The sequence below is a fragment of the Bombina bombina genome, chromosome 1 (genome assembly GCF_027579735.1).
Source record: "Bombina bombina isolate aBomBom1 chromosome 1, aBomBom1.pri, whole genome shotgun sequence".
Classification (NCBI taxonomy): domain Eukaryota; kingdom Metazoa; phylum Chordata; class Amphibia; order Anura; family Bombinatoridae; genus Bombina; species Bombina bombina.
The window spans coordinates 552,373,542-552,385,559 of NC_069499.1; the positions used below are offsets into that span (position 1 = coordinate 552,373,542).

At 34.2% G+C, this 12,018-nt stretch overlaps 1 protein-coding gene across 1 annotated transcript in view; it reads right to left on the reverse strand.

Moving 5' to 3' along the window:
- Positions 1-12,018, reverse strand: part of LOC128659728 (aldehyde oxidase 1-like) — a 561,780-nt gene that overhangs the window by 472,433 nt on the left and 77,329 nt on the right. Inside the window, 2 exon segments of the mRNA XM_053713310.1 lie at positions 146-207; positions 300-426. Of these exon segments, the coding sequence (XP_053569285.1) occupies positions 146-207; positions 300-426 (189 nt within the window).

Below are 12,018 nucleotides of genomic sequence, written 5' to 3' on the forward strand. Positions count from 1 at the left end.
CAAAGGGGTTAAACACAGTAGTGTAGGGTCGATAGTCATTAAATTAAATGCTGTAAGGATTTAGAGCATGCCCTTTTTTGACTGTTATGGATCTTTAAGATACTGAAAGTCACTTGCCAACCCATATTTAAAATTTGTTTCTCACCTTACAGAAGGTCCTGCAGCCATCAGCTATTGCTCTGTATCCAGTACACCGGCACAAGTTTCCTGAGCAAGGAACAATATATATTATATACATTTTTTGATATATGTGAGCAGAAATAACGACAGATAAATATAAAAGCTATTTAAAATCATACCTCCCAGAGTATCATATATCTGCTCCATGGTGGGCTCTGGGTGGTTCCTCAGTAAGGAATACATGGACATCACAATCCCAGGTGTGCAGAACCCGCACTGAGAGCCATGGGCTTTAGCAATCCTCTCCTGTGACAATAATATTTGTAACTTATTCTTTCATTTCTTCTTATCTTATGACTCTATAGAAATTGGAAAGTCTCATGTAGTGCTTGACATTTACTTTCAATAGCAAGTCACAAGTAGATACAATTATAAACATTATACGATTTTTAGAGCTTAATTGCTTTAAAAAACAGGAGTCAATTCAGGTCTCTTACATTAAAACTTCAGACATATGTTTACGAGAAGAGCAGTGTTTTGTAACTTCTGCTATATGATTAATAATACAGTATCTGGTTATTGTATATGAGAGGTCTAATCTACCAGTTATACAGTTTGGTTATGTATCACAAACATGAAGTGTATATAGAGCAAGTATTTTTGTGACCTAAGGTTTTAAAAGTTAAAACTTGAGTTCAATAAATTCCACTTTCTTTGTTATTAAAAAGTTACTTAACCCAAACTGACAAATCATCCTCATATGTAACTGACATTTCACAAATGAGTTATTGACAATTTTACCTCCCTTAAAAAATCCTATTATAAGGACATAAAACTTCTGGATACAACTCAGTACAACTTAAAGGGACCCGAAACCCAACTTTTATTTTTTATGATTCAGATAGAACATACATTTGCATACAGCTTTCCATTTTACTTCTATTATCAATTTTGCTTCATTCTCTTGGTGTTCTTTCTCAAAAGAGCAGCAATGCATGACTGGGAGCTAGCTGAACACATCAGTAAGCCTATCACAAGAGGAATATATGTACAGCCACCAATCAACAGCTATCCCCCAGCTCCTGAGTTTACACAGGTATATTTTTAAACATAGGATACCAAGAGAACAATATGAATTAGATGAAAAAAGTAAATTGAAAAGTTGTTTGAAAAGTAAAAAAATCAATAACTAATGGCTAGACTACCAGTTTTGCGTTATGGTATGGTACGGCTATACCGCTGAAAAATTGGCCATTGCATGTGGAATGGCAGGTAACGCATATTACAAGTCGCTGTGGTATTGCTATACCGCAAGCATTTTAGCCTTAACGCAATATTCCACACTCACAAAACTCATAACTAAAATGTTACAAAGTACACTAACACCCATAAACTACCTATTAACCCCTAAACCGCCACCCTCCAGCATCGCAAATACTATATTAAACATTTTAACCCCTAATCTGCTGCCCACCCACATCACCGACACTAAAATAAACCTATTAACCCCTAAACCGCTGACCCCCCCACATTGCAAGCACTTTATAAATCTAGTAACCCCTATAACTATAACTGCAATAGAGTATTAACCCCTAAACCGTGAGCGCCCCCACATTGTAACTAATAAACTAAACATATTAACCCCTAAACCGCCAGCCCCCACATTGTAACTAATAAACTAAACCTATTAACCCCTAAACTGCCGGTCCCCCACATTGCAACTAATAAGCTAAACCTATTTACCCCTAAACCGCTGGCCCCCACATCATAACTAATAAACTAAACCTATAAAGGTTTAATTTATTAGTAACGATGTGGGGCTGGCAGTTTAGGGGTTAAAAGGTTTATTTATTAGTTGCGATGTCGGGGAGCGGCGGTTTAGGGGTTAATCATTTTATTTTGTGTTGGCGATGTCGGGGAGCGGTGGATTAGGGGTGTCTAGACTAGAGGGTTATGTTATGGTGTTAGGTTTAAATGTAACTTTCTTTTCCCCATAGACATCAATGGGGTGGCGTTACGGTGATTTGCCATTCCGCGATTGCAGGTGTTAGTTTTTTTCTAACACTCTCTCCCCCATTGATGCCTATGGGGGAAAGCGTGCACGAGTACGTAAATTCTGCCCTTGGCTTTTGTACGGTATGGAGCTTAACGCACCATAACACACAGCACAAGGAGGTTTTTCAGTAACTCGTAATAACAGCCCTATGAAAAGTGCGGTACCGCAAATTTTTTTCGCGTTTTTTTATGCACCCCGGTTTAGCGTAATAACTCGTAATCTAGTTGATAGTGAATAATAAAGGGACAGGAAACCCAAAATTTTTAGTTTGTGATTCAGAAAGAACATGTCATTTTACATGTTCTTTCTGAATCACAAAATAAAAAATTGGGGTTTCCTGTCCCTTTATTACTCACTATGTTATTGATATTTTTTTACTGTGCCAGCAGCGGTCTTTAAATCTGTTCTCTTTTTTAACCCCACATAAGTGCTAGTTAGTGAATATCCGCATCATCACACTGCGTGCTGCCAACGTAGAGCTTAAGGTCCTGATGATCGAAACAGAAAAATTGCCTTTTTGGGTTTGCCGGTCTGACGATATATTCAAAGAAAGAACCTCTCTGTTCTGACAAGTGGCAATGTGTCTCCCATAAGAAATAATAGGTATCACAGCTTCAGCAAAAGGTATCAACAATCTCGGCGGGATGGGGTGGGGACTGTATTTAAAGTATGTTTACACAACAAAATATAAATACCAGTACTGACTTCTCAAGTAGCAGTTTGGAACAAGTTCAGTTACAGGCTCTGGTAGTTGCGTGAAATATAAACTTTAATAAATTAAAAGCAACTATTTACAAACACTGGCTGGTATACAGAGGTTCCACCTGACGTGTTTCATGATCCTGATTGGCGCTTTCTCAAAGATACTCCTACAGAGGAGGAGCCTTCCTGTATACACTTGTCCCCCTTTGTTTAGCACAATTGCCTCAGTTTCTAAAGTTCTGTAGCATTTAAGGTGGTACATTAGTAATGGGTAACTTATAACTTAATTAAGAATATTTTGTGAACAATACAACAAAATAATAAAATGAGGCCTATTTATCAAGCCATGTCAACCGCAAATACGCTGGAATTCCGCAGCGTAATTGTGGCGAGCTTGATTCCCCGTATTTATCAAAGCCTACAGACCAGCAAAAGTTGAAATTTGTGACGTAACATACGATCTGCCGGTCTCAGTCCGACACAGATCGATGCTTATGTCACTACAGATGTTCCGAATGCAGATTTGGCACTATCTGACTACTTTTGATAGTTAACAAATGTCTAACAGGTATGCTCGCCACTATTCTGGCCCAGCGTACCTGCTTTTCAATGCCATAGGAATCAATGGGAGTCTGAAAGCAGTAAAAGCTCATGTTCGCTGCTGCCCGATATCCCATTGATTTCTATGGGAGAATAAAAGTTATGTTTACACCTAACACCCTAACATAACCCCCGAGTCGAAACACCCCTAATCTGCCGCCCCCTACACTGCCTGCCACCTACATTATACTTATTAACCCCTAATCTGCTGCCCGACACCGCCGCGACCTACATAAAAGTATTAATCCCTATCCCGCCACTCCCGGAGCCCACCGCAACTAAATAAAGTTATTAACCCCTAAACCCCTGGCCTCCCACATCAGTACCACTTACTAAACCTATTAACCCCTAAACCTAAGAACCCGCTAACTTTATATTAAATATGAACTCATACCTATCTTATAATAAATTTAAACTTACCTTTAGATTTAAATTAAACTATATTAAACTAATAATTAATCTACCCTAACTATTATAATAAAATTACATTAAACTATATTAAACTAATAATTAATCTACCCTAACTATTATACTAAAATTACATTAAACTATATTAAACTAATAATTAATCTACCCTAACTATTATATTAAATTACATTAAACTATATTAAACTAATAATTAATCTACCCTAACTATTATACTAAATTACATTAAACTATATTAAACTAATAATTAATCTACCCTAACTATTATACTAAAATTACATTTAACTACAAATTAAATTAAATATATTATATGGTTAAAAACCTATCCCTACTCAAATATTTTAAATCTACTATTAAAAATTACAAAGTTAAAAAAAAAACTAACTAAATTACACAAAATAACAAACACTAAGTTACAAAAAAAAAAATAAACACTAAGTTATACAAAATAAAAAATAAATTATCAAAGATTTAAACTAATTACACCTAATCTAAGAGCCCTATGAAAATAAAAAATCCCCCCCAAAATAAAAAAAACCCTAGCCTACAATAAACTACCAATGGCCCTTAAAAGGGCCTTTTGCGGGCATTGCTCCAAAGAAATCAGCTCTTTTACCTGTAAATAAAAAATACAAATACCCCCCCCCAACAGTAAAACCCACCACCCACACAACCAACCCCCCAAATAAAAACCTAATCTAAAAAACCTAAGCTCCCCATTGCCCTGAAAAGGGCATTTGTATGTGCATTGCCCTTAAAAGGGCATTTAGCTCTTTTTCAAAAGCCCAAACCCTAATCTAAAATTAAAACCCACCCAATAAACCCTTAAAAATGTCTAACACTAACTCCCGAAGATCCACTTACAGTTTCTGAAGAGCCGACATCCATCCTCAATGAAGTGGCAGAAGTCCTCATCGAAGCCAGCAGAAGTCTTCATCCAAGTGGGCCGACGTCTTCATCCAACCGGGCAGAAGTTCTATTGGCTGTTGCAATCAGCCAATAGGATGAAAGCTCAATCCTATTGGCTGATTGCAACAGCCAATAGGATTTTTTCAACCTTAATTCCGATTGGCTGATAGAATTCTATCAGCCAATCGGAATCTAAGGGATGCCATCTTAGATGACATCATTTAAAGGAGCATTCATTGTTGAAGAAGAAGTCGAACGAAGAGGATGCTCCATGTCGGATGTCTTAAAGAAGGAGCCACTCCGCGCCGGATGGATGAAGATAGAATATGCTGTCTGGATGAAGACTACTGCCCGGTTGGATGAAGACGTCGGCCAGCTTGGATGAAGACTTCTGCCGGCTTCGATGAGGACTTCTGCCGCTTCGTTGAGGATGGATGTCGGCTCTTCAGAAACTGTCAGTGGATCTTCGGGAGTTAGTGTTAGGCATTTTTAAGGGTTTATTGGTGGGTTTTAATTTTAGATTAGGGTTTGGGCTTTTGAAAAAGAGCTAAATGCCCTTTTAAGGTCAATACCCATACAAATGCCCCTTTCAGGGCAATGGGGATCTTAGGTTTTTTAGATTAGGCTTTTATTTGGGGGGTTGGTTGTGAGGGTGGTGGGTTTTACTGTTGGGGGGTATTTGTATTTTTTATTTACAGTTAAAAGAGCTGATTTATTTGGGGCAATGCCCTGCAAAAGGCCCTTTTAAGGGTCATTGGTAGTTTATTGTAGGCTAGGGTTTTTTTTATTTTGGGGGGTGTTTTTTATTTTCATAGGGATCTTAGATTAGGTGTAATTAGTTTAAATCTTTGATCATTTATTTTTTATTTTGTGTAACTTAGTGTTTCTTTTTTTTTTGTAACTAAGTGTTTGTTATTTTGTGTAGCTTAGTTGTTAGTTTTTTGTAACTTTGTAATTTTTAATAGTAGATTTAAATTATTTGAGTAGGGTTAGGTTTTTAACTATATAATATATTTAATTTAATTTGTAGTTTAATGTAATTTTAGTATAACAGTTAGGGTAGATTCATTATTAGTTTAACATAGTTTAATGTAATTTAGTATAATAGTTAGGGTAGATTAATTATTAGTTTAATGTAGTTTAATGTAATTTAGTATAACAGTTAGTTATTAGTTTAATATAGTTTAATGTAATTTTAGTGTAACAGTTAGAGTAGATTAATTATTAGTTTAATATAGTTTAATGTAATTTAGTATAACAGTTAGGGTAGATTAATTGTTAGTTTAATATAGTTTAATATAGTTTAATTTAAATCTAAAGGTAAGTTTAAATTTATTATAAGATAGGGATGAGTTAATATTTAATGTAAAGTTAGCGGGTTGTTAGGTTTAGGGGTTAATAGGTTAATTTAGTTTATGGCGATGTGGGGGGCTGGCGGTTTAGGGGTTAATAGGTTTTGTAAGTGGCAGTTATGTGGGAGGCCAGAGGTTTAGGGGTTAATACATTTAGTTAGTTGCGGCGGTGTCGGGGAGCGGCGGAATAGGGGTTAATAAGTTTATTAGAGTTGCGGTGGGCTCCGGGAGCGGTGGGATAGGGGTTAATAACTTTATTTAGTTGCAGCGGGGTCTGGGAGCGGCGGGATAGGGGTTAAACAGTTTAGTATAGTGGCTGTGTTTAGTGACAGGGTATAAATAAAGCTGTGAAAAAGCCGAATAGCAGCGAGATCGATAACTGTTAGTTAACAACAGTCCGCTGCTCATCGCACCGTACTTGGTGCGCAGCTTTTTGACAGCTTTTTTGTTAAATATGGAGAGCGTATTCAGGTCCGCGGCTGCAATGTTAGGCGATGTCAGGCGAGTGTATTGGTGCCGTTTAATGCAAGTAAGTTGACGGCTTGATAAGTAGGCCTCTATGTCTAAATCAACTAAATAAAATAACTAATGAAAAAACTTATATAACTATTTCATACCCATTTTTGTTAAAAACTCTTCAGTTTCAGCTTTCATTTGTCAAAACCCCAGCTAATGCACCTTCAAATTTACTAAGGACAACTCTTTACTTATTTGTACTTGTATGCAAAAAAAAAAAGAATAAAGTTCTTGTCATTTAGATCCTTGCCTGTCTAAGAAAGAGTTGTTATAACTTTGTTACATAAGACATAGAAGTTGTTTAAAGGGACAGCCTAGTCAAAATGAAACTTTCATGATTCAGATAGGGCATGCAATTTTAAACAACTTTCAATTTTACTATTATTATCAAATTTGCTTTGTTTTCTGTATTTTTTGTTGATAGCTAAAACTAGGTAGTCTCAAATGCTAATTTCTAAGTACATGAAGGCCTCTTTTTATCTCAGTGCATTTTGACAGTTTTTCACGGCTAGAAAGCGCTAGTTTATGTGTGCCATATAGATAACATTGTGGAGTTATTTATGAGTAAGCACTGATTGGCTAAAATGCTAGGCTGTCAAACGAATTGAGATAAGGGGGCAGTCTGCAGAGGCTTAGATACAAGATAATCACAGAGGTAAAAAGTATATTAATATAACTGTGTTGGTTATGCAAAACTGGGGAATGGATAATAAAGGTATTATATATCTTTTTGAGCAATAAACATTTTCAAGTAGACTGTCCCGTTAAGGAATAAGGCATCACATTTTCCATTAACTTCATGTACTGATAATCTTGGGGAAAGGCAGGAGAAGAAAAAAAAGTAATACAGAAAAAAAAATCTTGACACTATGATATAGTTAAAAGGTTCCTTGGTACAAATCAGTGTCTTTTCTTTACTTTATACTTTTAGGTTCCATAGTGTCAAGAAAATAAATCTACTTAGGGCTCCATGTACTAAAGCATCAATTTTTTCGCCGACAACGTGTCTTCTCGACTCGCTTGAACTCGCAGCTAGCGAGATGTTGCCCACCCGCCATATGTACTAAAAACTATCCAAAAAAAAGGCGCGTCTAATCCGCATCGAGCACTGGCGAATGATTCATACATATGACGCCCCGCTATTTGCGAATGTACTATTAATCGCTTACAACCTGTCAGTCATGTTTGTCCCACGTGACTGCAAGGTGTCAGAAACGTCAGCTTTGTCGCGGGAACATATTGCAGCACTATATAAACTCGATTTAATAAAGTTTTTCAGACTGCATATTTCAAGAACTTGAAGCTTTACTGACTGTTATTCTTATCGATAAATTAAGTATGGCTACTTCTCGATCTGATTCACAGTCCAAATCGAAGAATCCCCACTTTTCACATCAGCAGAACCTGGTTCTTGTCGATATGGTGCTAGACTCGTATGACTATTTATTTGGTTGTCGTGCGAAGCAAACTTCTAGTATCCGTAAAAAAAGTATATGGACCCGGATAAGTGATGCTGTCAGTGGTCAGGGACCTGGGAACGTTGACCAAATAAAAAAACGGTACAACGACATCAAACGATTTGCAAAAGCCAAATTGGCAAAAGAAAAAAATTCAACTCGTGCTACCGGAGGTGGAACAGCTTATGTCGCTGATCTTAATGATTACGAGCAGAGACTGGTGCAGCGTCTAGGCCCAGAAGTAATCGTCAGAATCACAGATGATTGTGATAGCGACCTAAGAGGTAAAACATTTATCGAATTACTATTATTTAAATTGAATGTTGATCATATTGTAATTATCCATTAGAGTTGGTTTATCCAAATATCTATCTTGTAAAGATATTTTGTCAAATCAATTTTTTGGTGCGTCAATTTTGATTACGTTAAATCAATGCAGATTACTGCTAGATTTTTGTATAGCTTAACCAATAACGTATGTAATGTAATATTCATGATCACAGATGATTGTGATAGCGACCGAAGATGTAAAACATTAATATAATTTCTATTTTTTAAATTGACTGATGATCATATTGTAATTTTCCAGTGGAGTCGGTTTATAAAAATATTTAACATTTAATTATATTTTGGAAAATCAATATTTATTGGCGCCAATTTTGATTATGCAGAATATAGTCCTATTACTGCTTTATTTTTGTATCGCTTTAAAAATAACAATTCTTATTTAATTTACTTCATTCTCTTGATATCCTTTGATGAAAAGCATATTTAGAACTGCTTACTAGCTAATTGAAAATAGACGCCTTTAATGGAAGTATATTTCGATGTATTTTAAAATCTTATTTTCTTTCTGACTGATGAACAAATCTTTTGTGGTTTAATGTCCCTATTCATCATATCAAAAGCTGCGCCAAACAATGTTATTGCTATGTGAGCTCTGTATTCAACGAACGTTTGCAAATACAGTGCTATATTTTTGTAGACAAATTTTAGTTTTAATAATATATTTTTTAAAATGATAATAAAATGCATATACACCTGCATAGTATAAACCTACAAATTCCAAAAAACAAACGCTACAGTATACATTAGACAAGCATGTATACAGACAAAAACATATACACTTATACATGCAGATACACACACACTAATATTATACACTTACACATGCAGATACACACTCACAACATTAGTGTATACTTATTTCATGCATATACACACACACTATACATGCCGATGTTCTCAATAAATGAAGATACACTGTTATACATGCAGATACTCACAATTATTAGCTTAAAATTATACATGTAGAAACACTGACTTCTAAAATACACTTATAAATGAATATACACACCCACTTTTTCTGTGGGTCGTACATAGATAACAATATTATCAAGATATTGTTTTTTCAGCGGATTAATGAGTGTTTAAATGCTATTATTTTAAAAATCTTGAATAGTTGGTTTCACATAAAACAATAGTCCTGTGTTTATGTAATCTTTCATTCTATTCATTATTCTTTCATTCTATTCATTCTATTCATTCATTCAACTATTTTATTATGTATCAACAAGCTGTTATAAGTAGTCTTTGAACTTGTCATTTAATTAGCAAATGAGCAGACGACTCTTTTTCGTTTACAGTTAATTGTTAACAAGGTAATTAAATGACAAGTTCAAATAACACTTATAACAGCTTGTTGATACATAATACAATGAATGAATAGAATTAATGAATAGAATGAATAGAATAGAATGAATAATGAATAGAATGAAAGATTACATAAACACAGGACTATTGTTTTATGTCAAACAAAATACTCAACATTTTTTAAATAATAGCAACAAGCTTTACAAAACCGTTTCAATACAAACAACCTTGAGTGTCTACAAAATTTTTTAATGTCCTTGAATCAAATTTGAATTAATGTTTGTTTAATATTAAACATTGGTTAGTCTGTAGATATTTACTTTTTTAATTTTTACATTCAAATTGTTCAACCTGGATACTATTGTGTGTGCTACACTGTCCCTTTCAATAACCACTATTTAAAATTTAAAATATCAGTTGTTTATTTATCTTCTATGGATATAAACATGAATAACGATTAATTTTATTTATCTCTTAACAGCTCGACCACAATCCGTGACAGCTAGGGGTGGTGATGACCCTGCTTCAGCCATTCCATCAACCTCCTCTGGGACGTCGATGACAAGTGGTGGTGTCCTTACTGGACAATTGATACGAAGCACATCATCTGCTAGCCATACCTTTTTATCAGCTGATACACTTCCAGATATCAGGACCAGCACCCCTGAAACAAGTGTTGGTAGAGGTACAGGTAAACAATATATTTTCATTTTTTTCCATTCTCCACTGGTCATACTGGTCAAAGCTAACCGAAATTCGCTTTGTCTCAAAAAATCTAATTACTTGAATTCCATTTTTTTTTTTTTTTTAAAGCGTGGTAGTGTTTGCTCACTTAGGCCATATAGATAACATTGATATAATTTTTTATTTTTTTATTTTGTATTTTTCAATAAAGAAATTTTATGTTAATATATATATATATATATATATATATATATTTTATCATAGCTGACCTTGGACATCTTTTTCGGACCATGACGGGAAGTTCTCCACGGTTGTTTGATGGTGAGAATCTGTACTATTAATACATTACTTTTTTTTTTTTTCTTCTTATACATAAATATCAAGATAGCAACATCTTCAAATATATTTTAATTTTTTGAGATATAAAGATATATATTTATATAAATTAAAATATATATATCGCTATCTATATATATATATATATATGTATATATATATATACGAACAAGTTAAAGTCCAGCACCAATTCACTTCTAGGTAAGGGTGCAAGCAGCCTCTGTCTCACCTTGACAGGTATTAATATGCAAAATAGAAATGGCTGCAGCACACCAAGTAAGATTTATAACATTTTTATTACAAGCAGTGAAATACAGGCGACGTTTCGGGCTTCTGCCCTTTCTCAAGCCAAGTGATTAGTACATAATCCAACTCCACCTTTTATAGGCAGTACATATGACAAACTACAGGTGTAGATAATTACAATTGTAATAGTGCATCTTCTTTCAACAAAAGAGAGACAAAGAATAAGCAGTGATTTTGTGTCATAATCATAACTATGCATTTCTTATATAAAAAAACTTTGTGATTCTGAACATTTATAATTCTTTAAACACCTTCTTATTATACAAAACCTAGTGATAATATGAGAGAATTTTTTTTTTTAAAATATGACTTTAACGGTCCATTATCTTATCTGTGAATTATGTGAAATATTTTCTTGTTAGTGAATTTCATTACCATCTATTACTAATATCTGAAAAACTTTTATTTTATTAAAAACAGTAATCAAACTAACAACTAAATTCTAATCTTTCAAGATATGTTATTTCTCTGATGGATGTTAACAAGGGAATGCACACACTCAAATGTTATTTACTATATGGAAACCATAAAGACAGCGTTCTAAAGGAAAAACTTATAATCTTTCCAAAAAACCTCTTTTTATATTATGTTATTCAGCACATTTCTTTTTCAAGTTGTTCTTTTTTCTTTATGTAAATCTTGATCTAAATCATGGAGAAAAAGTTCACAATAAATTATCACAATTAACCAATCATAGGAACAAAAACAGGTTATAATCTTTATTTAAACCTTTAGGGTACATACTTTCTAGTCTATTAATCCAAATAACCTCTCTCTGTTGTAATTAGTAATAATAGACTAGAAAGTATGTACCCTAAAGGTTAAAATAAAGATTATAACCTGTTTTTGTTCCTATGATTGGTTAATTGTGATATAATCGCACACCTGGACCGAAGTGCTT